A 24,527-nucleotide genomic window follows, 5' to 3' on the forward strand; every position below is an offset into this window, starting at 1 on the left:
AGATAGATAGATATAATAGATCTGCCCATGGCAGCAAGTAGGATTTTCAAAATTATAATCAGTGTCAGGTATTTATTTATGGCTTGTATTTACTCAAATTCACTCCTTTAAAGCACTATCTTTTCATTCTTCACAAACGAAAAGTCCATTTTCACACCCCAGTGTTTATCCCTAAGGATTAGCCAAGTGCCTAAACTGTATCCATTTCTTATTTCCAAAAATAAGAAATTGTGTTTTGAAAAAGATTAAGAGAGCCAGGTGAACCAGGTAATTTTCAATTTCCCCAGATAATACCTGGAATGAATTTCCATCCACAGGTGTCGTTTGCTTAGTGACATTTGAGCTTAAGTGGCATCTCCATTGCAAAATCCAAATACCACAGTCTATTCAAAGAACTTCCTGAAGATATCCTTTCAAAAACTTTTAGTAGTAGATGATGATTAATCATAAGCTGTATGTCATCTGACAATAAGTATCAAGTTTCTCCAAGAAAAATATCCCAACACTACCAAACATGACTGGCTGCCAGGATGCAGAGAATCAGTATGATTCAACTGCTTGAAATAACTGCATAACGGGAGTACTGAAAGTTAGGTATTGTGTTGTTACTCTGTAAATTTAAACCTGTAATGACATTGTTTGCCTGTTGGTGTGTAAACATTCAGGTTATGACCCTGAATGAGATATCCACTTATTGGATTTCATCATATTAATAGAACATTAGGGGATTTCCAGTAAAAGTTTCAACTTTGATCACTTATTTGTGGGAATCCAAATCTGTTTTTAGATCTGCGGTCAAATACTGGTATGGGGCTCTGTTTAGGAATCGAAACTGCAGTTTTGTTATTGGGTATGTGTGAAAATAGGTGCTAGAAGAAAATTTTAAACATCGGAGGGTATCAAAGTGCAAAATTCCTGCTTCTAAAACCTGTCTTGTACCTTCTATATAAAAGAACATAATATAAAGCTGCCATGTCATTGCCCTAAACCATGTTCTGAATCATCCAAAATTACACATGACTTTTCATCCCTTTGATTTTTGAGGACTGATGGAATTATACCTAGGTAATTTACTCAAGATACTATAGTGTACCTTAAATAAGATGTGTTTGCTTCCTACTCATTCATGATGACTCTCAGGGGACAAATGTTTCTTTCCTGTTTTATAAATACAGAAACACAGCTTCCTTACATCCTTCAATCTGTAACACACATCTGAAACTAAACATTTGTGATCATACTCTGAAAAACTGTTTCAGTAGGTTACTGAAACAGAGGGCATTAGTTCTGTAACATAAAAAAAAAAAAAAAAACTCTATTGCCTGACTCTGGCTCGCTGACCACTCCCATGAACTCCAGCCTCACTCACTGTCTACAGATGGCTACTGGGCATCTCAAAGTTAACACAGCCAATCTGGGCACAGTGGCTTATTGAAGTCCCAGCTACTCAGGAGGCTGAGGCAGGAGGATCGCTTGAGACCAGGAGTTGGAGGCTGCAGTGAGCTGTCATCGCACCAATGCTCTCCGGCCTGGGCCACAAAGCCAGACCCCATCTCTAAAAAAATTAAATAACAGGGCCAGAATTGAACAGGCAGTTTTGCCCCTCAAATAGTGCTCATTACTCACATAGCCCCAGCAGTATTACCCCATCTCAGTAAATGGCACTTCATTCACCCACTTGCTCAGACCAACACTGAAGGCAGCCTTAGACTCCCTTGTTTGTCTCACATTCCACAGTCACTCCTGCAGCAAGTTGTGGCCTCTCCACCTTCACAATATGTCACCCATCCAACCCTTTAACCTTATTGTTTGTAGAGCTTCTCTCACCTCTTGTCCAGACCATGGCAGTGGCTTCTTACCTGGCTTTTCAGCTTCCTCTCTGGCATCCAGCTCACCCCTGATCTGTTTCCCAAAGGCAACCACAATGATCTTGTAAAATGCAGATCTGATCTTTCACTCTACCCAAAACCTTTCCCTGGCAGCTATCACACTTAGAAAGATGTCTTAAGCTATTCCCAGGGCCTCAGTGATCTGACCAGAACCCACTCTCCCCTCCCTCACGCCACTCTAGCTAACTCAACTCTTTGCCTCCCTTGAATGTGCCAACCGTGCTTCCACCCAAGGTCTTTACATTTTTTGCCTGGAACCTTTTCCCCTGAGATATGCTCATAGCCACCCCTTCACTTAATTAGGTCTCAGCTCAAACATCATCTCCTCCAAGCTTTCCCTGACATCCCAGCTCGGATAGAACTACTCACTGCTCTGTGACTCCACCTTTCGTCCTGCTTTGTATTTCTCCAGGGCCCTCGTCACTACCTAACATTACATTCTGTACTGATTGATTTGTTTAACATCAACCTACCCCAACAGAACATAAGCTCCATGAGAGCAGATAACTTTTCTGTTTTATTCAATTCTCTATCCCTAATGCTTGGCTCCTGGCAGACAGGCAACAAAAAATGTTTGTTGAACTAACTGATGAATGAATGAATGAATGGTCTTAACACTTAATTTGAGAAAAAATCATTTCCAAAACACTCCTGCTGATGCCTTGTCATTCAACCAGTATGCAAAACGAAGAATGTACCACTTAGAATTCCAGAAATTTGGAGTTAGGATCCTTAACACGTTCCAGTTCAATCCACCTCATTTTAAAGGTATGGAAACTCGTAACCTCTGTGCCTCCCTGGGGGGCCCTGAGAGATAAGTGGTAACAAAGTGAAGTTAATGGTGGAACTAATGGTTAAAACAGGCATAGTTCAATGATCTTTATGCTTCTACACTTGACATGTTTGTTTCTTCTGAGAGGTTAGAATTTTGTGTACATAGTCAAGTATAATGGAACCACAAAATTCCAATTTCTCCTTGTCTTGCTGCTCTGTTGGCAATAAAACATCTGGCACATGATATACATGGGATATAAATTCAGGCAGAAATGGTTCCACATAGACAAGACAGGCTCACCTCTCTATCACAGTCTGCTGTCCCATTGGGATAATGTAAAATATAAAAATCTGTTAATTATAAGAGTTTTGCTAAATTTTACCTGAATTTCAACCATTTGCAAGTCCCATATATATTCCCCATTCTTAATAATACTTTACTTTTTGGAATTTCACTTTAAGCCTTTGTTGACCACCTATTTCCCTATTTACTAGTCTTTCTACTAGATAAGATTTACGAAAAGAGAAGCATGGAATGAAATGTAAGTGCTCTGGAAACAGACAGATAGGAGTTTGGTTCTTGGCTCCATTTACCAACTAAATGACCTTGGCTAAGATTCTTGAACTTTCTTTGTATCAATTTACAGATCTAGAAAAGGTGAAGAGGTATATATATAAAATAACTTTTTTTAGGTTGAGAGTTGACATGATACCAGGCACACTAAGACAGATGAAGAGCTTTGTATGTATTATCTCATTTAATCCTCACAATAGCCCTGTGGGGAAAAAATGATTCTATCCCCTATTTATAGGAGAGGACTCCAAGACAGCAAGATTAATAGGCCTGAGGTCACACAAGTAGGAAAGGATTGAACTAGGAATCCCTGAGCTGTCTTACATGCAGTTCACACTCATAACCTCTGTGCCTCCTTGGAGGGCTGTTAAGGAGAAGTAATGAAACAGAGTGTGTGTCCTGAGCACTCCGCGTAGCCTCATACATCAGAGGTACTCAATAAATGTTTCCCATTTCCTTTCTCTTTTCCCACCACTGACTAAATAAATTACCTTGGCCAATGTGCTAATCTTCTGCTAGTCATAGATTTTTATTTTAAATAAATATTTATTCTCTTTTTTCTCATTACAAACGCAATACATGGTTATTGTAGATCATTTGGACAAAAGAGTATATTTTTAAAGAAATTAAATTTTACACATAATCACACCACCTAAAGGTAATCACCATTAACATAAAGGTATATATGTTCTGATAGTATTTGTTTTCATATATACTAGAAGAATATATTATTATCCTTTTGGAGGCAAAACTGGAATCATCCTATGTAATCAATTCTTTATATAATTTATTGGAAACATTTTATTTCATCAATATTCTTCTAAAACATGATGCTTTGTGATTGCATAGTATCCATGGTAATAATAATAGTAATAATAAATTAGCTAAAATTTATTATGAGTTAGCACTGTAATGAGATGTTTCACATGTTAACTTATTTAATTCTCACAACTCTGTGACATAGGTACTATTATTATCCTCATTTTACAGATAAAGAAATTGAGGCACAGAGAAGTTCAGTAACTTAACCCAGGTAACCCAGCTAATAAGAAGCAAAGCCAGGTTTGGAACTCAGGCACATGAGCTACACAGCCCATGCTCTAGAAGGGATACACCATGTTGGTTTTGATTAATCCATTTTTATTAGAAATCTGGATTGCTTGTAACTTTTTATGTTACTAATAAGAGTGTAATAAGCATGCTGATGCAAACTTTTGTTGACATCTACAATATTCTCACTCGGATAAATTCCTAGAATTAAAATGCTAAAACAATAGGTATTCACATTGTTAATGGTTTGGGCAGACAATGCCAGTTGCTCGCCCCCAAAAAATTATACCACTTTACACTTACATAAAATCTTGAAAGAACATTTTCTTCTCCTCATTGCCAGTATTGACAATTCATTTGTTTATACCAGGGGTGGGGAACCTTTTCATGTTGGAAGGCCGCGTTAATTTAGCTGTAATCAAATAAGGCCACATTCAAGAAACTTCAATTAGATATACTTAAAAATGTATATCATTTTGCGAAAATCTACTACTATGTACTCAGTAATTTGAAAAAATGAAAACTATTTGTTAATTTTAAAGTTAACTGATCTTCTAATGACTTTGTTGTCTGCTTTTGGTTGGAAAGCATTTGACTATTTGATTGCAGCAGGGAGTGCTGTAGTTTCAGTTGATCCTCCAGATGGGTATCAAGTCATTTGTGACCCTAAGGAATCTTGATTTGGGTTAGGTAGGAAAATATAGATTCCCAGCAATAAGTAGTTGTAAAGCAAGAAAGCATTTTTCAGGTGTGTTGCTGAAGGTGTGGGTGTTCTACTGCATTTTTCCATATTTCAATTGGATCTTTCTTAGCATCAAATAATGACTTTAAAATGTCATCTACTGAGAGCTCAATCAATTCCATCTATAGTTCTTTAGGTGCCTTGGTGATATCAACTAGGAGACTGAAATGCTATAATAATTTGAGCATGATGTCATGATACTCAAAATCAGTGACCCCTTCATTGTATCCTTAATTAATAGGTCCATAACAGCTGCATATTCTTCAAATGATTTGCATATATCATTCTGCTCATCGGTGACCTTTGCTAACTGGGGAAAATGTTCATCTGAAATTTCCTTTTGAAGAAGAAGTGTTTTGAAAAAAAATAGCTTTTTTCCAAATGCTTGGATTTTTTTTTTTTGCCACATATCATGTATAGACTTAGTTTTATCTAGCAAAGAAATATTTAAGTCATTTTGATTTGACAGGATGTCACACAGAAATGCTGCATTGCCACAGAAATCTCTCAATAATTCACGTTGCTGATTCTGTTAATTCATAAAATTTAACTCTCTGTTCTCACAGAGATAAAATTTTGACTAATACCTGTCCCTGTGATAGCCACTGCACTTTAGAATGATAAGGCAAATCCACACTGAATACTTATTGTTCAACTTTAGCATGTTATCAAATTGATGATGCCATGTTACATTTGCAGGAATGTAGTTAACAATACTTATAACTTGTTGCAAAGTATCACTTAAAATAGTACCTTTAGCACAGAGATTTCACTGATGCAAGATACCATGAAAAGAAATGAGAGCATCTGGATCTGTTAATACTTTTTTTATCTGTGCAATAAACCTTTCATGTTTTCCTGTCATGGAAGGTGCACCATCTGTACATATACTCAATAAATTTACCAAATTCGGTCCAACTTTGTGACATTTATCTTGAAAGTTGTTGAAGATATCTATTCCCCATGTTCTGTTGGCAAGAGTGCCCAAAGTGAGTGACTCTTCATAGCAAACAAAATCTTCTGTTACGACCCGAATGAAATATAAAATCTGTGCTGAGTCTGTAGCATCAGTTGATTCATCCAAAGCAATCGAATAATATATATTTTCCTTTTGAAATATTGCATGAAATTGTTTTGTTAAGTCGAGGCTAATTCATGCTGCCCATCAGTTATGGTTCTCCTTGAAAGAGGCAGTTGTTTGTACTTTGAAACATTACTGGGGTCTAAGCATCCTACAACTTCAACAATTCATTCTTTCACAACTTTTGCATCATTTAATGGCTTCCCTTTTTCCCAAGTATGTAAGTTACTTTATAAGTTGCTTCAGTGACATTATTTCCAGGTCTCATTGCTGCTTAACAGAATTTGTTTTTGCTTTTGCTTTTCATCTTTTAATTTCTGCAATACAAGCTCTGATGAGCACTGAATTTCTTTAATGTTGATATTGCAGTATCACAGAGCAAGCAAATCATCTTATCTTTAGCAGAAACAAGATAATATTGCAGTTCCCAATCCTCATTAAAAAATCTATTTTCTTCCTTCAGCATTCTCTTGGTCTTCTTTGACATGATGGGCTGTTAAGCAGGCAAATTAAAAAGTATTGTCAAGCTGTGCAACTATTCACAAATTCCACTTCAAACAGAAACACAGTGCACCATTCTCAAAAGCTGATAACAGACTGGCATACTCGACCCCATAAACTCTCACCAGCCACCCTTGTGTGGCAGGTCAGGCAGGTCAGGCAGGGGAAGTTAGAACTAAATCATGAGCATAGCAGCCATCAATTTAGCCCTTATGGCTTACTAATGTTTTAATCGTCCTGGTCAATCTGGGAGGATTATTTCACTGAAACTTATTTTATTCTTTGGTATTTTAAATATGTTCACTTTAAAAATAAAATAAAAATATAAAAGACAAAAAAAATATTAATACAAATAAAAGGACTTGTTCTGTAAAATTTGGATTCAGTCAAAAGGCCACACTCAAGGACCTAGAAGGCCACATGCAGCCTTAAGGCTGCAGGTTCCCTGCTGCTGATTCAAACTGTCAGTTTGATAGACTGAAATGGTAACTTACTGCTATTTTAAATTTTCAAACTAGAAATTGTAGAGAAGAACTTTCTTTATATTTATTGGTCATTTTTACTTCCTCCTAGGGTGAGTTTATATTTATGCCTTCTGTCCAGTTTTCTACTAGTATGTCTTCTTATTATGTTTCTTCTTACCATTATGTTTATATATTAAAGATATTAGCCCTTTGTCCGTCATCATATATGTTACAAATTTTTTTCCAAGTTTGTTTTCTGCATCTCAATTTGTGTGGGTTTTTTTTTAACACATGGAATGTTTAAATTTTGTGTGTTTGTGCCTCAGCTTCTACACTGCAAAATGAGGGAGATTTAAATATATTATTTCTAAGACCCTTGAAATTATAAAATTGTATTCTATTTCTTTGAGTGTTACTATAAGCAAACAACTCATGAAATAAGTATCCATTAAATAAGTTTTGCTTCTATAGTACGATGGGTACTGAACTAGGCACTGAGGTTACAAAGAAAAATAAGCACTTCTGCAGCTGTCAGTTTCTTACGGTATACTATAGAAGAGACCAGCAAGTAAACAGACTACTGCTAGAATCCTAGGTAGTGAGTGTTATGACAACAGCATACCACAGAGCCCTGGGCACCGTGGTGTGAAAGCAGGCTTCCTGAAAGGGTTGATGCCTGTGCAGAGTTCCACAAGCAAGTAGAAGTTAGCCAGACAGGGAAGGGGGAAGGGTTTTCCAGGAAGCAGCATTTTATAGAGCACTTTCAATGCCAGGCAGCTGAATCTGATCTTTGTTCTAGATACTGGAAGTTTTTTGGTTTGTTTTTTTTTTTTCTTATCAGAGAAATAACATGATCGCCTTAACATTTTTATCTGGCAATAGAATACAATATGTTTTAGAGAAAGAAAAGACAAGAGAGTGGAGACGAGGTCAGAGGTTATAGGGACAGCCAAGAGGGAGGTACCATAGGCCTGACTGAGGAAGGAGACAGGATAAACAGAAAGAGAAAATTACATGTGGAAGATACTGTGGAGGCAGAATCAACAAAACTAACCCACTCAATGGATATGTGATGAGAGAGGCAATAGAGAAAAAGATGTCAACTTATAAATTTAATATAAAATATGTATCAGAATTTTTTAACTTGATAAACTTATTCTGAAATTCACTTGGGAAAATCAATAGATTTGCTGATATTTTTAAAAAAGAATAATGTTGAAGGAATCTTACCCTATCAGATGTCTAGTGTCGTACTAATTCAGGAATAAGCAATTAAACAGAATAGAATCCAAAAGTAGGTTTCTCAATACATATATGGAAACATTTGGAAAAGGACAGACTTTTTATTTAGATGATATTGGAAAAACAGACTATCATATGGCATAAAAAGTGAGATTAGTTCTCTACTTCCCCACAGAGACAAACACAAATTCCATAAAAGTTAAAGATTGTATAAGTTAGAGTAATGCCAATTATCATAACATACACATCTCCAAATTCCAGTAACTTAACAAAACAGAAGTTTATTTCTTGCTTGTGTGATAGTCCAGTGAAGATGCTCCCTGTTGGGGTTTGGGGTGTGTGGTAAAAGCTGTTCTCTGTGCAGTCATGCAGGAGCCCAGGCTAACCAAGGCACTGCCATGTTCAGCATTCTAAGGGCGTCGTTAGTACCAACCGACAGGAAAAGAGAAAGTGACAAGACACATGTGCTCCCCCTGAACCTGGAAGTGGCATACATCATTTCCACTCACCTTCCATTAGCTAGAGTTAGTCACCTCTCCTCACCCCGAGGCAAGGGGATCCAGGAAATAAGGCCCCTGGATGAGCAGTCACCTTCCAAGGATAAGGCTGTACCTCAGAAGAGAAGCACTTATGTTTGGTGGCAAGGTGGACATAGCTACCTCTGCCGCGAAAACCATTCTGAATAGGAAAAGTAAATTCATTAACTAAACAAGCACACTAAAATAAAATATAGAAAAACATTTTTATAATGTTTGGATGGACAAAGTCATTCTAGACAACTTGACTTTTATGACTCCTAAATGACATGAAATTAATCCAGGAGTCTATTTTTTAAAAAGAGGTGGTTTTGCCTTGTACTGGCAAAGATTAAAGCTTTATATTTCAGGTTGTACATGAAAATGCTTAGAAAAGTGTCTATCACATAGTAAACAATAAATATTAGCTGTTACTATTATTAGCATTTCTTTTTATTAGCAAGGAGAAAGAGAGAAATAAGCATTTTCATATCGTCAGTGAGGATTGGTACAATCATTTTGAGGACATTTTGATACCTATCACAAATCAAAATGTGCCAGCAATCCAGTCTCTAGGAATTTATCCTTAAAAAGAATACCTATAAAAATAGATGTACAAAGCTGTCCATTTCAGCATCATTTTAATAGCAAAACTAAAGGTAACCTAAAAATTCATTAATAAGTACTTGGCTAATTAAATAAATTAATTTCCTACTTTAAACATATTTGTATTGTTTTGATATTTTATAACAACTACTGCTTTTATAACTTTAAAATATATATTTCATTAAAATTATTCCAAGTTTAGTTATTAGTGAGGCCACTAAAAATAGTTCAAGGCATTGGAACAAAAAAGATGGTGGGAGAGGATAATATAATCATTGGGAATATTGTATTTAATGCACTTCTGATATTCCCAGTGAGAACAAAATAAAGTGAGTTTAAAGGGCAAGAGGGCCTGCTGGGATCAGGGGACCACCAGGTTGCCTAAGGAGGGGTCAACTGGCCCAGGTCAAAAATGGAGCAGGTCAAACCTCTGGTGCTGACCTGCAGTGGGAGCGCACCTGTGAATAGCCACTACACTCCAGCCTGGGCAACATAGTGAGACCTGTCTGTAAAAAAAAAATTTTTAAGTAAAAAAAATAATAACTTAAAACAAATAAATAAAGGGCAAGAGGTAAATTTATGTTAGCTATTAGGGAAAACTTTCTGAGACTTTAGAATAACTTAGAATTTGCGAAAATTTAAAAAGCCTGAAGTCTACAGACAATTTCTAGGGAGGTGTCAAGATGTATCCTCTTTGTGGTCCGCCTCTAGAGAATGGATCCATCTTTACAACGACTAATTTAAAAGTGTTCTACCATGGTTTGTTTGATCCACATGATTTAGTTCTTTGCATTGTGATTTTAAATTGAGGCAAGTTATACCTTCTAGCACGTGCATTATGTAGTGTAATTGTGGCAACAAAACACAGCAGGTCAAGTTCAGATGTATAATTGGCCTTGCTTTAACCCAATCCTTGCATTCATGATAGCATAGCATTAGATGTGAATCCACCTTATAATGAGGGCTTTTTGGCATTTCTGTGACTCATACCTTTTAAACAGGGTCCATGGTGATCAATTCATATTGATTTTGCTGACTAAATAATACTCAAGCGAAGTTCCTGTGGCATCTAATAATAAGTTCTTTCACAGTCCCTATGTGTCTTAAATATCATTACAGTATTTATTTTATTCAAATCTTTGCAGTCACCTCAAATCTCAAGAATCATCTATAAATCATTCTAAGTGAATCAGTAAGTTTGTGAAACTACTTCCTAACACCTTGTAAATCTATATTCCACATTTCTACTGGGCTGCTTCTAATCAATAACTCTTTCTTCACTACTTCCCAACTTGTTCATATCTGTTTCCTTTGGGAGATGTAGATTTTAAGAGCCCAGGATTACATGCTTTTTTTTTTCATGCAATTTAGAGCTCCTCCTTGTTTATTAACAGTTCTATTTCTTTCTCTAGCCCCATTTCCTCTTGATGTATCCATAAAAGTACCATCTGTTTTTTAGCATCATTTTATTTCTGCTTTATCCTCCCTGCACTTCTCTCCTCCCTGAATGCTTTATGTGATAACAATTTATTCTTGATTTGTTATCCACCTGCTTTCACAGCTTCCCCCTTTCTCTTCCTCCCCCACCCCCATCCCGCCCTGGATTTTTTTTTTTTTATCCAAGGAGTGGTACACCATAACTCTCAAGGACACAGCTTTGGAGTCACAGCTCAACCACATATGAATGTTGGGCCTTGGTCACTTGACCACTACAAGCCTCAATTTCTTCATTTATAAGAAGGAGATAGTTACAATATTACCTAATACATAGGGTTGTTGAAGGATTAAATAATGTACATTAGGCTTTCTCAACCTTGGTGCTATTACATGTGGGGCTGAGTCGTTCTTTGTTCTGGGGGCTATCCTGGGTATTGCAGGATGTTTAGCAGCAAGCCTGGCCCCGACCACAGATGCCAGTACCAACTCCCTTCCCAGTTATGACAACCAAAAATGTCTCCAGAGATTGCCAGGTATCCCCTGGAAGACAAAACGGTCCCCATGCATAACCACTAATGTACATAGAACATTTAGCACAGTGCCTAATACATAGTAGGGACTTGACAAATATTTGTGATGGATGGATGGTCAAATGGATGAATTAATATTCAAGTGTCTAATGTAATGCTTGACACTCAGTTAACTGCTTAATATGTAATGGATAAACAAATGAACCTGAAGCCAATGAGCTTCAAGGGCTATCTGTAGTTTCTGCCTTATACTAAAATGTGGTATCTTCACTAAACACAGTTCAGTTGTTTCAAAGAATATTTTAGACAGTTAACTAATTGCACAGATTAAACTACTCTCCCAATAATCTTAGGGAGATTTAATTTTTATAAATTTTAATAGATGACAGCTGCAACTATTGTGTTGTAGTAGAATTCAATGCTAAATATTGAAGTGATCCTTTGATAAATTTAAGAGTATTTTAGGTTGATATCCCAGTTATTAAGCCATTGATATGGTAAGAGAACAAAGCTCAAGCTACTTCTAAATGTTTTTAATCTAAATTCATTTCATAAGTATTTATTGAGTGTCTGCCACATTTCAGGCACCGTTCTAGGTACTTGGGATACATTAGTGGACAAAACAATGATCCAACACTGTGGAACCTCCATTCTATAAAGCAATGGACCACAAAAATAATAAATACATGAATAAAAATAGAAGTAAAGATTACCCATAACTTCTAAAATATTAGCCTAGAAAATATTCTAGGTGGTACTGACAGCAAAATTCCAGTGGAAGACTGTAACCCAACCAGAAACATTTCTATGACTGCATTCACCGTCTGCCATTTGGTTGCTCATCTATGATTTCATTTTACTGAACTCTGACTTTCTCGTCTGATCTGAATTACAATGAGGGTATTAAATCAAATCTGTGGTTACCTTTGCATATTTTGAAATTTCAAACATTGAGATTATCATACACTGTGTGCATAATTTTTGAAATTGTGTCAAATCACCAGTGTTCTTTTTACTTTCTTTAGGTTTCCTCTAGTGAGCTAACTTCATAGCATACTTTTTGTGCTGTCACATAACAAATCAATAGCTGATTTTTTAAAAATTAATACAATATATGCTTTTTGTGCCTCTCTTGTTTCATCTGTAAAATGGGATCTGTAGAATACCTAATTCACAAGGTTGTTATAAGGATTAAATGTTTATAAAAAACTTAAAGAAAATGCCAGGCACATAGTAAGTTTTAAGTGTTTTATTTTCTGCACCCCTACTTATTTACCATTTACTTAGTCCTACTATTTCAAATATTATATCTTTTGCTTTCCTTTCTACACATAGGAGAAAGCAGGATTCCAATGAAATAAAAGCAAATGTATATCCAGCAGGGCCATATAAGTAATGTCTCTTTGTCTATAAATCACTAGTCTCAGGAGTAAATCCCTCCAAATGATGACACAACTCTCTTTATAAAAGTTTTTTTTTTCCTGATTCAAAAGACATACTCATCATTATAAAATTCCAACATTACAGAAATTAATAATTTAGAAAGTGAAAAGTTTCTTTATCCACATATCCACCCCAATTTACTATTTCTAGAGATAATTAATGGTAACACTCAGTGTATATTCTCACGTTTTCCCTACTCATATATTAATATATATTTTTATTAAAATAAGATCACATTGTACATACTGTTTTGCACCTGGCTTTTATGCACTTAAAATATGTCTTCAGTGTCTATGTCAACACATTAGTTCCTTTTCTTTTCTAAGAATTGCCAAGAGTAGTAACTCAAGGATCTGTTTGTGGCTCTTGGGGCACCTACCCACCGCATAATGTTTAGATCTGATTGGGAGAAGTCCTGCAGCTGACCCTTGCACTGCCAACCACTGACCCCTCTCTGTCTAAGCACTGACCCATAAAGGGGCACCAGCAGAGTGACTCAGAAGATCTCAGTCCACACCAGGAGATCAGACCTTTCTCAGCACAGGGGGAAGGATGAACTGAATGAGGAATACACATTCACACTACAGTTAATCCTTAGGATAACAGAAACATTGCAAATGCAACACCCTTGAAGTGGAACTCCTCTTTGGAGTGTGGAAGCCCAGTCACGCACAACCCACTTGGAGGAGGAAGGAAATTGTATTTGAGGATATTTAAGTCAAGCTAACTTTTATTAAAATTGCCACAGGAGGCCATTCATCCCCACTTCACTTCTCCCACTTCAACGCCTCTTTCCATTACTCAGATATTGACTCCTGGAGTGATTAAGTTCTCTTTTATCTTTTCGGTGGTTTTATTAGCTGCTCTTTTTCTCTTTTTTGCTTACAAAAAGGCAGATATTTTTTACACCAAATGTCAATATGTCAAACATTAAATGTCCATTCCCATGCAATGCACAGTGTTTATAATTACATACTCTATTGTAACAAATGTAATATTACTTAATGTATGCACCAAACTTAACACATAATTGATGGGCCTGCTATAAAGACTACTCTATACAGAAAGCATAGAGTATTCAGCTTAGTTGAGGCCTTTGTTAAACAGTATGTGCATCTGTACACTCCACATTAGGGAATTTTGGGCATGAAGGAGATAAAAACTTCTTTGGCAAGGGAACAAGAAGCATAATCACTCCTAGCAGCACTTTCTCGGCTGGACAGGCTACGATTCCCTGGTCACATCAACCAGAGGCCTTGCCACTGGGGGCTGAGGCAGGAGCTCCTTTCTGCTGATAGGAATGCTGATGACAGCAGAGATGTTGTAGAAGGCTACCTCAGAAGGCCATTGTCCAATCTGTTGAAGGTTAAGTAGCATGTGCTTCAAAATTGCTTAGGTAAAGCACACAGTTGCCAAAGGGTCAGAACTACAGGAATAGATAAGTTCCATTCTCTGCCTTTCCACTCTCCAGTCGTGGCAGAGCCCAAGTGGCACCAGGTGAGGCTAGGGTTCAAGATCTGTCTATTTGATCTTGAATAAAGTGCCAAGTGAACCTTTCAGAAATATTGTTTTGAGAAATAAAAAGTCCTAGTCATGCTACTTACAGCTGTTTCAACCTGTTTCTTTCAGATACCATTGTTCTTATTGCTTCAATAGCAGTTGTTTCTGCAAAAACTCAGGGTAATATTTTTGCCACGTCTGCACTCAGAAGTCTCCGTTTCCTACAGATCCTCCGTATGGTGCGCATGGACCGAAGGGGAGGCACTTGGAAATTACTGGGTTCAGTGGTTTATGCTCACAGCAAGGTAAGATTTGCTAAGTTTTGGAACAAAATTTTTGAAACTTTTTCACTGATTGTTGTAATACTTGATAAACCTGTTACAAACAAACTTAGTCATTTCAGAAATGAGTTAAAGCAATTTTGGGGTATGGTATGTAATGGATTATTTAAAAGCCATCAGAAACATCCAAGACGTAGTAAAGTGAATGGAATCATGCAGATTTTTTTTCCTTTTTCAAAAATTTTCCACCTCTAAAAATCTTTCATTCTTTTTATATCTAGGAATTAATCACAGCTTGGTACATAGGATTTTTGGTTCTTATTTTTTCATCTTTCCTTGTCTACCTGGTGGAAAAGGATGCCAATAAAGAGTTTTCTACATATGCAGATGCTCTCTGGTGGGGCACGGTAAGTATAAAAATCTGTTTTTATTTATTGGATGTCGTGAAATTTTCCTGTGAATACAGTGAGATGGTTCCTGTGGATAGTCTCAATAACAATATTAACTTGCAAAAGGAAGTTGTGTGAAAATATACACTACTTATAATTGTCTAAAGGTTTTCCACATCTCTTTGGCCCAACTAAGGTAAGTTCTCTTATAAATCATCAGTAGTATTTCTAGAGTGCTAAATTGTTGTCAAAATAAAAATATATCATTTTTTAAATGGTGACTAAAACATTGATAGTCTGGTTTGCTTGTTTGTTTTGACTTTGTAGAGCACAGATTTAAATTGCTAATTGTTGCATTGATTTGCCACTCATCAAAAAGTTTATCTGAGGTTAAAAAATGAACAGAAGCTGAATAAAAGTTAGAAGAGTAAAATTACAGCACAGAAAAATGGAAAAGACTAGTAACCATCTGTGAGATCAGAGATTATAGACACCTAGTTTCAAAACTTTCCCCTCAAAAACAACTTTTTATTTGTATCATTATTAGAGAATAATTTTCTAAACAAATAAAAATAAAATCATGATACTCATACAGATAGAAAATAAGCACATGCTAAACATTTTATTTAACTCATTTTTTTATTTGTCATTATTAATGAGGAAACCAGTAAGATGTTACAACCTGTTCAAAGGGCTATCCAAAGAATAAAAACATTTTAAGATCAGAAATACTGAAATGAATTTGCAAATTTAGGCAAAACCAACTTCTTCCACGGTGTGGGAGGGAAGTTCAGTTGAACCTCCACTAGACAATTTATTTACATGTCTATAGACAAGAATTATTTTGCATTGCTACCAGTTATCTACAACTTACAGAGTGGTAAAATAGCTCAAAGGCCATGAAAGGAGCAGAGCCCCGTAAAATCAGAATCCAAAAACCTGGAAAGGTATTCTCCGAAAAATGCATAGTTTTCCATTGAAGCAAAAATTTCCCCTACATTAAGAATTTATAAAACAGTCATTGGAACTTCTGCCCAAGTAAGAATGTCACAAGATATGAGAGTGCTTTATTCCATGTATAAATTACATTTCTTTTTATTTGATTCCTTTAAGACATTCCAAAGGGTGGGTATGTGAAAATATACATTTGTAATTGTCTAAAAAATTTCCATATCTCTTTAATCCAACAAAATTAAGTTTTCTTATAAATCATTGTTAGTATTTCCTGACTGCTAGCTTGTCTCCAAAATAAAAATATATTATTTTCTTAAACTGTGATTAAAACATTGATAAGCTTTTTATTTGTTTGTTTGTTTTGTGGAGCACAGATTTGAGTTACCAATTGTTGCATTGTTGCACTACCCATCAAAGCTCATCACCAAGACCTAGAACTCTTGCCTGTCGGAGACAAGGAAAACTCGTCGGGGCTATATTAAACAGAACTGGGTATATTTCTTAGCCGTATAGCAGGCATGAAATGAATAAAAATCAGAAATACACTCACCTAAAGATTAGAATTTTTTTCTTAAATTATTTTAGTAAATGCCTATGGGATTGTGCCACTGGTATCCAAGCATTTTTGTGGGTTTAATAATTTGGTTTCTGACTCCTCCTCACTATTCACAGGCAATAATGGACATTTGAAAGGAGAAGTGGAAATCTGAAAAAGAGCAGTCATCTGACATTCTTAAAATACTTTTTATATGTAGAGAGCACATGAAAATCTATGACTCACGGTGGGATCAACTGTGTAAACTGAGAAAATGGGAGTATTTTCTTGCCAGCAAGGGTGACACAGTTTGTCATCCCAGCCTTCAAAGCAATGGTTTGAATTCAGATTTAGTTTTTGCTTCTCTGGATAATTCTGACATATTTAAATTACTGATGCACTATGCACTCAGGTGCATTTCCCCATTGAGATGCAGTTGTGGTGAGTTCAGCCTGGCAGCTCTTTTTCCTTCTTTTCATTAGTCTTCCATTTCTCCTTATTACTAATAAGAATTACTGGATTGTGTGTTAAATAGTGTGTGGGAAACTCTTAATATACCTCTCACTTAGTCACCAGCTTGTTTTTTTGGTTTGTTTTTTTTTTTTTTTTTTTCTTCCAGTATAACCCACATAGCAGGTTTTCAAAAGTCACATCTCTGACTTTCAGGGAGAAACAACATATTTTCATTGATTTCCATTTCAGTAGTGCTATTTTGACTGACATTTAACCTGTGCTTAACAGGTTCCAGAATGGACTAATTATCTTTCTGCTTTAAAAAAAAAAAATCTAGTTTTGAATATGAGAGTAAAAATCTTCTAAAATGCCAAATTTCTAAGGATTTTTTTAAAAAAGATCTTATTGGTCTAATTGGTCCACAGCAGGTTTGTTGATATTAACTGACTCACTACTTAAATTGTCTGAAGCCTAAAAAGACACAAAAGGCAAACAAGAGGGCTTATTATTTCTATTCATTATAAGAACGTATACTAGATCTCTAGTGTGAAATAAAATAAATTTAGACTATTATACCTTTTAATATACATTAATCAAGACCCTAATGAAATATATGGCTGGATATATTTTAGTTAAAATTTTCCATGTTGTGCATAATGGACACCTTAATAACTATGAAAGTATCCATAGTAAATTAAGAAATAAAACCACCCTGGGTTGGAGTATTTCTAAGTGCCAGGCTTTGATGAAAAAAAGGAAATCACCTATATTAAAGGAGCCCAAAGTATCAAGATTAAGTATCAAAATGCAATCTCTTTTCTATGGTACAATGTCCCATTGAGTTCTAAATACTAAATACTAAACTTCTTCCACTAAGATGGTGAGAGCTGGCCCCGAGATTCACTTTTGGAGGGATACGGCGATGGGATCAGCACTGCTCAAAGCCAATAACAATTCAAAGAGCTTTGATCCCTGAAAACAGTTTCATACTAGTGAATAGCAATACCTAGCCCATTGGATAAGTGAGACGACAGATCCAAAGGGCCTGGTACCAAAAACATAGCAAGTGCCCAACAAAGATGATGGCTGTCGTTGGTGTAGACATCGCTGTTGTGCGTGTAAACACCTTTATAACAAAAGGAACAAAAAAGAGCTCTGTGCTTCAATGCAGAGCCATGGGTTAAGCACAGAAGGGTCTTGGGAATCGGGGGCTGTGATAAAAGATGCTCTGGGTTCTGAAGCAGCAACTAAAGTAGCATTGCTGGCAGAAAATGGAAGAGGGACATATCTCTAGCAGCTGAGGCACTGACAGCTACTGGAAAAGCGGATCTTCTCATGCTGGTTGGGGCTCTGTTTAATATTTTTCATATTATTATTTTTTTTCTCCTTTTTAGTTGTTCTAGATTTATTCTGAAATAATTTAAGAATGAGTTTTTCTGGGGCTATTTTCTATTATTATCTCCTTTCTTATTATGTTTCTCCTTTTGGTTTGCTTTAGATTTATTCTGCAATAACTTAAGATCAGGTTTCCCTTAAGTAATTTTTTCAGGTAATGACCTGTTCTTGAAGGCCAGTTTGTCCTCTTTCTATTTCCTGCTACTCCTGTCATGAAGATAGTGCTGTGGGTTTAGAAAAACAATGCGTGCAGCAGCAGATAGCATAAATCTACTCTTGAGTAAGCATATGAACACAGACTCCACCTGAGACCATGTGCTTGAAATGATTACCTCAGGCATGTGAAAGAATTTTATATCAGCCAGAGTTAGTCCGAGAATTCATGCTGAAAAACTTACAATCTTTCTAGAAGCAAACCATATGGAAGGTTCTATGAATATAATGTAGTATACTTTGCACTCAACATGTTGTACATCCCAAATATATGCCATGAGTTTCATCCCCCTGCAAAATCTAAGAATAAGAAATTGTGTAAATTTGTAGAATGAAAAAAGATACCGTTGTCCTTGATAATACCAGTTACCCTTCAACAAATCAACTCTCCTTACCTTGAGTTCACCAATACAAAATGTTTTCTGCAACATCTTATAAACTGTTGTTTTTTGACTTAATACTGGCATATTAAATTAAAGTTAATTGGCTAGGCATTGTGGCTTATGCTTGTAATCCTAGCATTTTTGGAAGCCGAGGCAGGGAATTGCTTGAGGCCAAGAGTTCGAGACCAGTATGAGCAAGAGCAAGACCCATCTCTACCAAAAGAAAAAAAAAAACAGAAAAATTAGTTAGGTGCTGTGCCACGCACCTATAGTCCCAGCTACTCAGAAGGCTGAGGCAGGAGGATCAATTGAGCCCAGGAGTCTGAGGTTGCAGTGACCTATGATGTCAGCACAGCACTCTAGCCTGGGTGACAGAGTAAGACTCTGTCTCAAAAAAATTTTTTTTTAAATAATTACAGTTAATAATTGTTTCTTACTACAGATGCATTACCAGCCCCTAACTATTCAAGACCATTATCAGCTACCACGCAAAAGATGCAGGTACCCCAGCTGCTACCCACCAAAAACTCCTAGCTATTATGAGCATCTGTAAGTCCCATGCCTACCGTAATGGTATGCATTTGTGAAATGTACTATTGTAAGCCTCTTTGGGGAATTCTTTCCTAAGTAGAGGTCTGTTTCTTCAATGACATCTTCTCACATGTGGCTCTGAATGCTTTTTCTCAGTGATGATTATTCAATAAGCATTAAGCACATGCTGTTTTGAAAAGAAGAGAAGAATTAGAGTCAAGAGACCTGGGTTCTGGCCCCAACATTATGATTTAGTGGAAGCATGACACTAAGCAATCAATATCTCTATAAAATAGAGACAATGATATCACCCAAACACAAAGTCGCTGTGTATATGAAATGAGATTAGGGCATGTAGATGTGCTTTACCAAGCAGTAGGCAAATGTCAGTCATTACAGTTGTTACGTATCTGACCACCAGTCTGGAAGGACAGTATGAAATGCCAATTCTCTGAGCTACCACAGCAGAACCCAAATTATATGATGCCACCACCACAGGTGATTCTGATATTTGAAGATGGAAAACCTTTCTGATCTACTAGTTCAAGGTGACTGTACAGGTTCTATGACCACCCACTGTCTGAAACTAGGTGCTCTGGAAGTATGTAGAGAAAAGGGTGGCAAAGAGAAAGGAAGGAAGGAAAAGAAAAGAGAAAGAAGAGAAAGGGAGGGGAGTCGGGAGGAGGGTTGACAAACTGCTGGTATGAATCATCGTTCCTTAAAGGACTTCCTTATGGGGAAATTATGCTGTGCATTGGAAATCTACCAACAGTATATTCTTAACTTGTTCACATGAATGTATTAGCTAAACTAGTATTCATAATGTTCTCTTCAAAATCAGGCCAATAAATATTTGTTGATCTTGTTACTTGAAGAAAAGAAGGAAGGACTTATATTTCCTGATCTGGAATTAATTCTGCTATTGAAAAAAAAAAAGTCCTGTAGCCTAACCAGTGTCCAATCTGACCATCACATCTGCCATCTCATTAAAAAAAAAAAAAAGAGTCAAGAAAGCTTGGATCAGAATTTTTTTCTTTTTTTTGAGCCAGAGTCTCACTCTGTTGCCCAGGCTAGAGTGCTGTGGCATCAGCCTAGCTCACAGCAACCTCAAACTCCTGGGCTCAAGCAATCCTCCTGCCTCAGCCTCCCAAGCAGCTTGGACTACAGGCATGCGCCACCATGCCTGGCCAATTTTTTCTATGTATATTTTTTTAGTTGTCCATATAATTTCTTTCTATTTTTAGTAGAGACAGGGTCTCGCTCTTGCTCAGGCTGGTCTCGAACTCCTGAGCTCAAACGATTCTCCCACCTAAGCCTCTCAGAGTGCTAGGATTACAGGCATGAGCCACCACCCCAGCCTAGAATTTTTATTGTTTTGCAGTATTATTTCTGAGGAAGAATTATTGATTGCCAAACACACTGATGTGCCCCCACTCCACCTCAGCTTATGCTACTACAGTGATAACTTTATGCCAACATTTGCAACATAAACATTTTCAGAAATTCTCTCTTTTCACCTGCATAACTGCAACTGAGCATATGAACACGAGGGCAAAAAATTTAGCTGTGTTATTCCCATCTGCTAAGTCACCTTCAAGTACATGGTCCAACCAGAGAGATGGCACAAACTCCCAAGGATTCCTGAGGCCAGCGAGGTCAGGCAACAGGGCGAAGTGGGCCAGACCTGCTCAGACCCTGATCCATCTTGTTACACCACAGCAGAGAATGCATCTGTGCCAGCTTCCACCTCAGATCACGGAGTGTGGCATCTTCTCACTTCATGAGAGTCCTACTCTGCCTAAAACTGCACTGAAAGACAGATGTTAGACATTTTTTTTAATTCATAATTTGTAGTTTATTTTTTAATAAGTAAATTCAAAACTTTACGCCCTTTCCAATAATATTGTAAATATAATATTCAAAAGTCAATGAGCAGGAATCCTGGAAGATATTTTAAAATAAAAATTTGATGTATCCTGCATGTGATAACCAGCATATTTTTTATAAGCTCTGGAATTAGGTCAGGAATGAAATTATGCCCAATATAGTGTGTCTCTTTTTTTTTTTTTTTTTTTTTTTTCAGAAAGGTAAGCAAATAAGAAGTGTGTTTTTAGTGAATATTTTAAAAATACAGACTTTGTGGCAACTTATAAATAAATTTCTACTATAATAATTAAATTGATACTTTGCACTAAGAAAACAATATAACCAAAAATTCATTCTCAAAAATAAACAGTACCTTTTGTTAGGGGTGGTTTACATTTATGTATAATTTTGCCTTTAAGAAGGATGATTATTACAATCAAGTATATAGCCACTTAGATATGTCTAAGTTCTGTCTGTTAAAAATATGTTCTTGTAGAGAATTCAATGTAATTGTCTCATTCTTTTTTCTTCAGTGAATTTCTTGAAAAAGCGGTAGAAGTACTCTCTGATGGACAGAATGCAGAAAACTGTTTTTGCCCACCCCCAGATCGTGCTGATATCTATAATACAGGCTAGGCTCCAAGGGAGCCTAGCTCTAATTTTTGAAGTAGCCCCAGTTTAGAAAGTAAAAATGACGTGGTAACTAACAAGGGTACTAGTCATTATCAAAAATTAACAATTTTAGGTATCTTTGTTTTGGGGTTCTGTGGGTTAGGTGCATCCAGAGTTTCTTCATATTCTGCACTCATTCCCTTTGCCCAGCAACCGTGACCATTTGATCTGAATTCTAACTTTCAGGGCAATCTTTCTTAAAATGTTCCACAGAGCCACAAAGTTTGCAACCACCACCATCAACATAGAGTCCTTTGGGATTATCAGGACAAGATCTAGACAGGTCTCCCATTTCCCCACAAACAAAACATTTTGCAAAAGGGAATTCACCAAGAGCTGGATCTACTTTAGCCTTACACTTGGTTATTTCATGCTCTGTGGACCTACCCCGGTAACACATTCCAGTGTCCTTATCGTGATTTTCAAGGGTGGCTGGGCAATCTGCAACTCCATGACCAGGTTCTGCAGTGGAAACATACCACTGCATTTTTCTCTGCTGCTTGTCTTTTTAATCATCTTCCTTCCTGTCGACTGTCTTGCTTTAAAGCAACTGCAATTTCTTCCCTCACTTTCTGAACGTCTGTTGCTATAATCTCCCCATTGTGAACCATCTGTGAGTTTTGTCTTAGGTATTCCATGAATCCATTCACATCTTCATTTAAGTACTCTCTTTTTCCTTTTGTTCTTTTTATGTTTTGCTTGGGGTGCATCAGTTTTAAGGGATAGCCTGTTGGTTTCAATTTGTTTACGCTTTCATAGGTTTTGGCCGGTTCCCTCAAAGGACTCCTTCTTCATGTCCTCCCATGATGCCGTAAGCAAGGGTCTCTCGTTATGTGTGGTATAATAGTAACTCGTGCCCACCTGGTCATAGTTTCATCAGCATTGGTGCACGAACCCTTCAGAGCAGCTGAATTCCCAATACAGTGTTGTAAAGGTCCGTCTGTCTCATTCTCCTGCTTCTTATCTCTCACACACATACAAGCAAAAATTAATGCTCACACATGTGTAAGGATATCAAAGTTCACAAAATATTATTTTGTTTACTTGTCCATTCTTATAAACGTTGTATTTGTGTTAGAATAGAGTAGAGGCTCTTGAAACTTACTTCCTCTTCACTGGCTGGCCAGATTAACTGACACTCCCCACTCCTATAAAACATGCCAACTGAGGCCTGCAGCACAGTGAGTGCTCTTTAGAATCCACAGAATTCTCTTCTTAACACTGTTTGAATGCTTGCAAAGAGTCAGTGTGTTCATTCCCAAACCTTTTTATGCCAGTTGTATTTGTAATTATAATGGCAAGGTTTAATTTTATATTATTGCATAAACTGATGACATATGGTACAGAAAGAAAGATGGATGGTTTTATGAAAATAGAATGCTTTAGAAAAGCTCAATAAATGCAAAACACTAAATATACTAAAATACTAAAAATATTTTAAAAATCAGGGGTGAACACAATTATATGGGGAAAAAACCCTAAATATCTACGAATCTGTACTCAGATGGCTCCTCCAAAAGTCACGTCCACTAAAAAAATAATTTTTAAAAAACACTAAAATTAAGAAAAATAAATGATGCATTATGGATGAGATTTATGCAAAAAAGATGAGACAAAACCCCAATTGCAGAATACATCTTTCATTGGAAATATTGGGAAATGAATGTATTGATACATTTATGTATTTTAGGTTAAAATAAAATATGTAGCCTTACACATATATATATATATCTTTGTGACTATCTGCTCTAGTCAAATGTCTGACTAAGCAACCAACTAGCCATCACAGAAGTTTCCATTAAGAAGGCTTCTCTGTATCTTCTCATGCATTGATATATAATATCAGAACATCATCTCACCTACAAAGAATAATGGGGCTCTTTCATAAGAACATTTATTTTACATTGATTCAACTGCTTTATAGTTCAACTAATTCCTTTGAAACACATTTGTTATGCAGAGTAAAAGTCTGATGTATTGTGATTCACTTTTAACACTGTATATATTAGAAGAGAATTAAATGCCTTGACTCAGGAAGCATCAAAAATATATTAGTACAAAGAGAACCCATTAACCGACCACACTTTAGTTCTTTCTGTCATCCTCAACCCACCCCATCCCTGTCATCTCCACCCACCCAGCCTGCATGCAGTCATGAAGCATCCGCATGGTTCACCCCAGATGAACAGAGAGTCCCTGGGTTTGATTCCAGCACCATCATCTAGTGGGCTCAACCCTTGCACCCTAATGCCATGTGCACATGTAGAACTGGCAAGGAATTACACAACACAAGGTGATGAAGGCATCTTCAAAGGAGGAGCTACATTATTTATTTAATGTTGGATTCCCAGTCTAAAGAGAGTGCTATTTCCAAGGAGGTGCATTATTTGTTTGTTTTTCATTATAACAATACTGCATTACTACATCTACTTTTTCCCATATCAACTCTGGCTCTTTAAGTTCATTCATCCCCAGTCACTATATTAACCGTATACTGTAATTATTAA

At 36.5% G+C, this 24,527-nt stretch overlaps 1 protein-coding gene and 1 pseudogene across 5 annotated transcripts in view; one reads left to right on the forward strand and one right to left on the reverse strand.

Moving 5' to 3' along the window:
- KCNQ5 (potassium voltage-gated channel subfamily Q member 5) overlaps nt 1-24,527 on the forward strand; it is a 493,719-nt gene that overhangs the window by 381,405 nt on the left and 87,787 nt on the right. For all 5 annotated transcript variants that reach the window (XM_045543880.1, XM_045543882.1, XM_045543884.1 and 2 more), the window contains exons 4-5: nt 14,478-14,653; nt 14,911-15,036. In XM_045543880.1, the coding sequence (XP_045399836.1) occupies nt 14,478-14,653; nt 14,911-15,036 (302 nt within the window). The remainder of the gene's footprint in view (nt 1-14,477; nt 14,654-14,910; nt 15,037-24,527) is intronic.
- On the reverse strand, nt 22,074-22,889 carry LOC123632997 (annotated as a pseudogene).

This window comes from Lemur catta, chromosome 2, assembly GCF_020740605.2.
Source record: "Lemur catta isolate mLemCat1 chromosome 2, mLemCat1.pri, whole genome shotgun sequence".
In the NCBI taxonomy this organism is placed as follows: Eukaryota; Metazoa; Chordata; class Mammalia; order Primates; family Lemuridae; genus Lemur; species Lemur catta.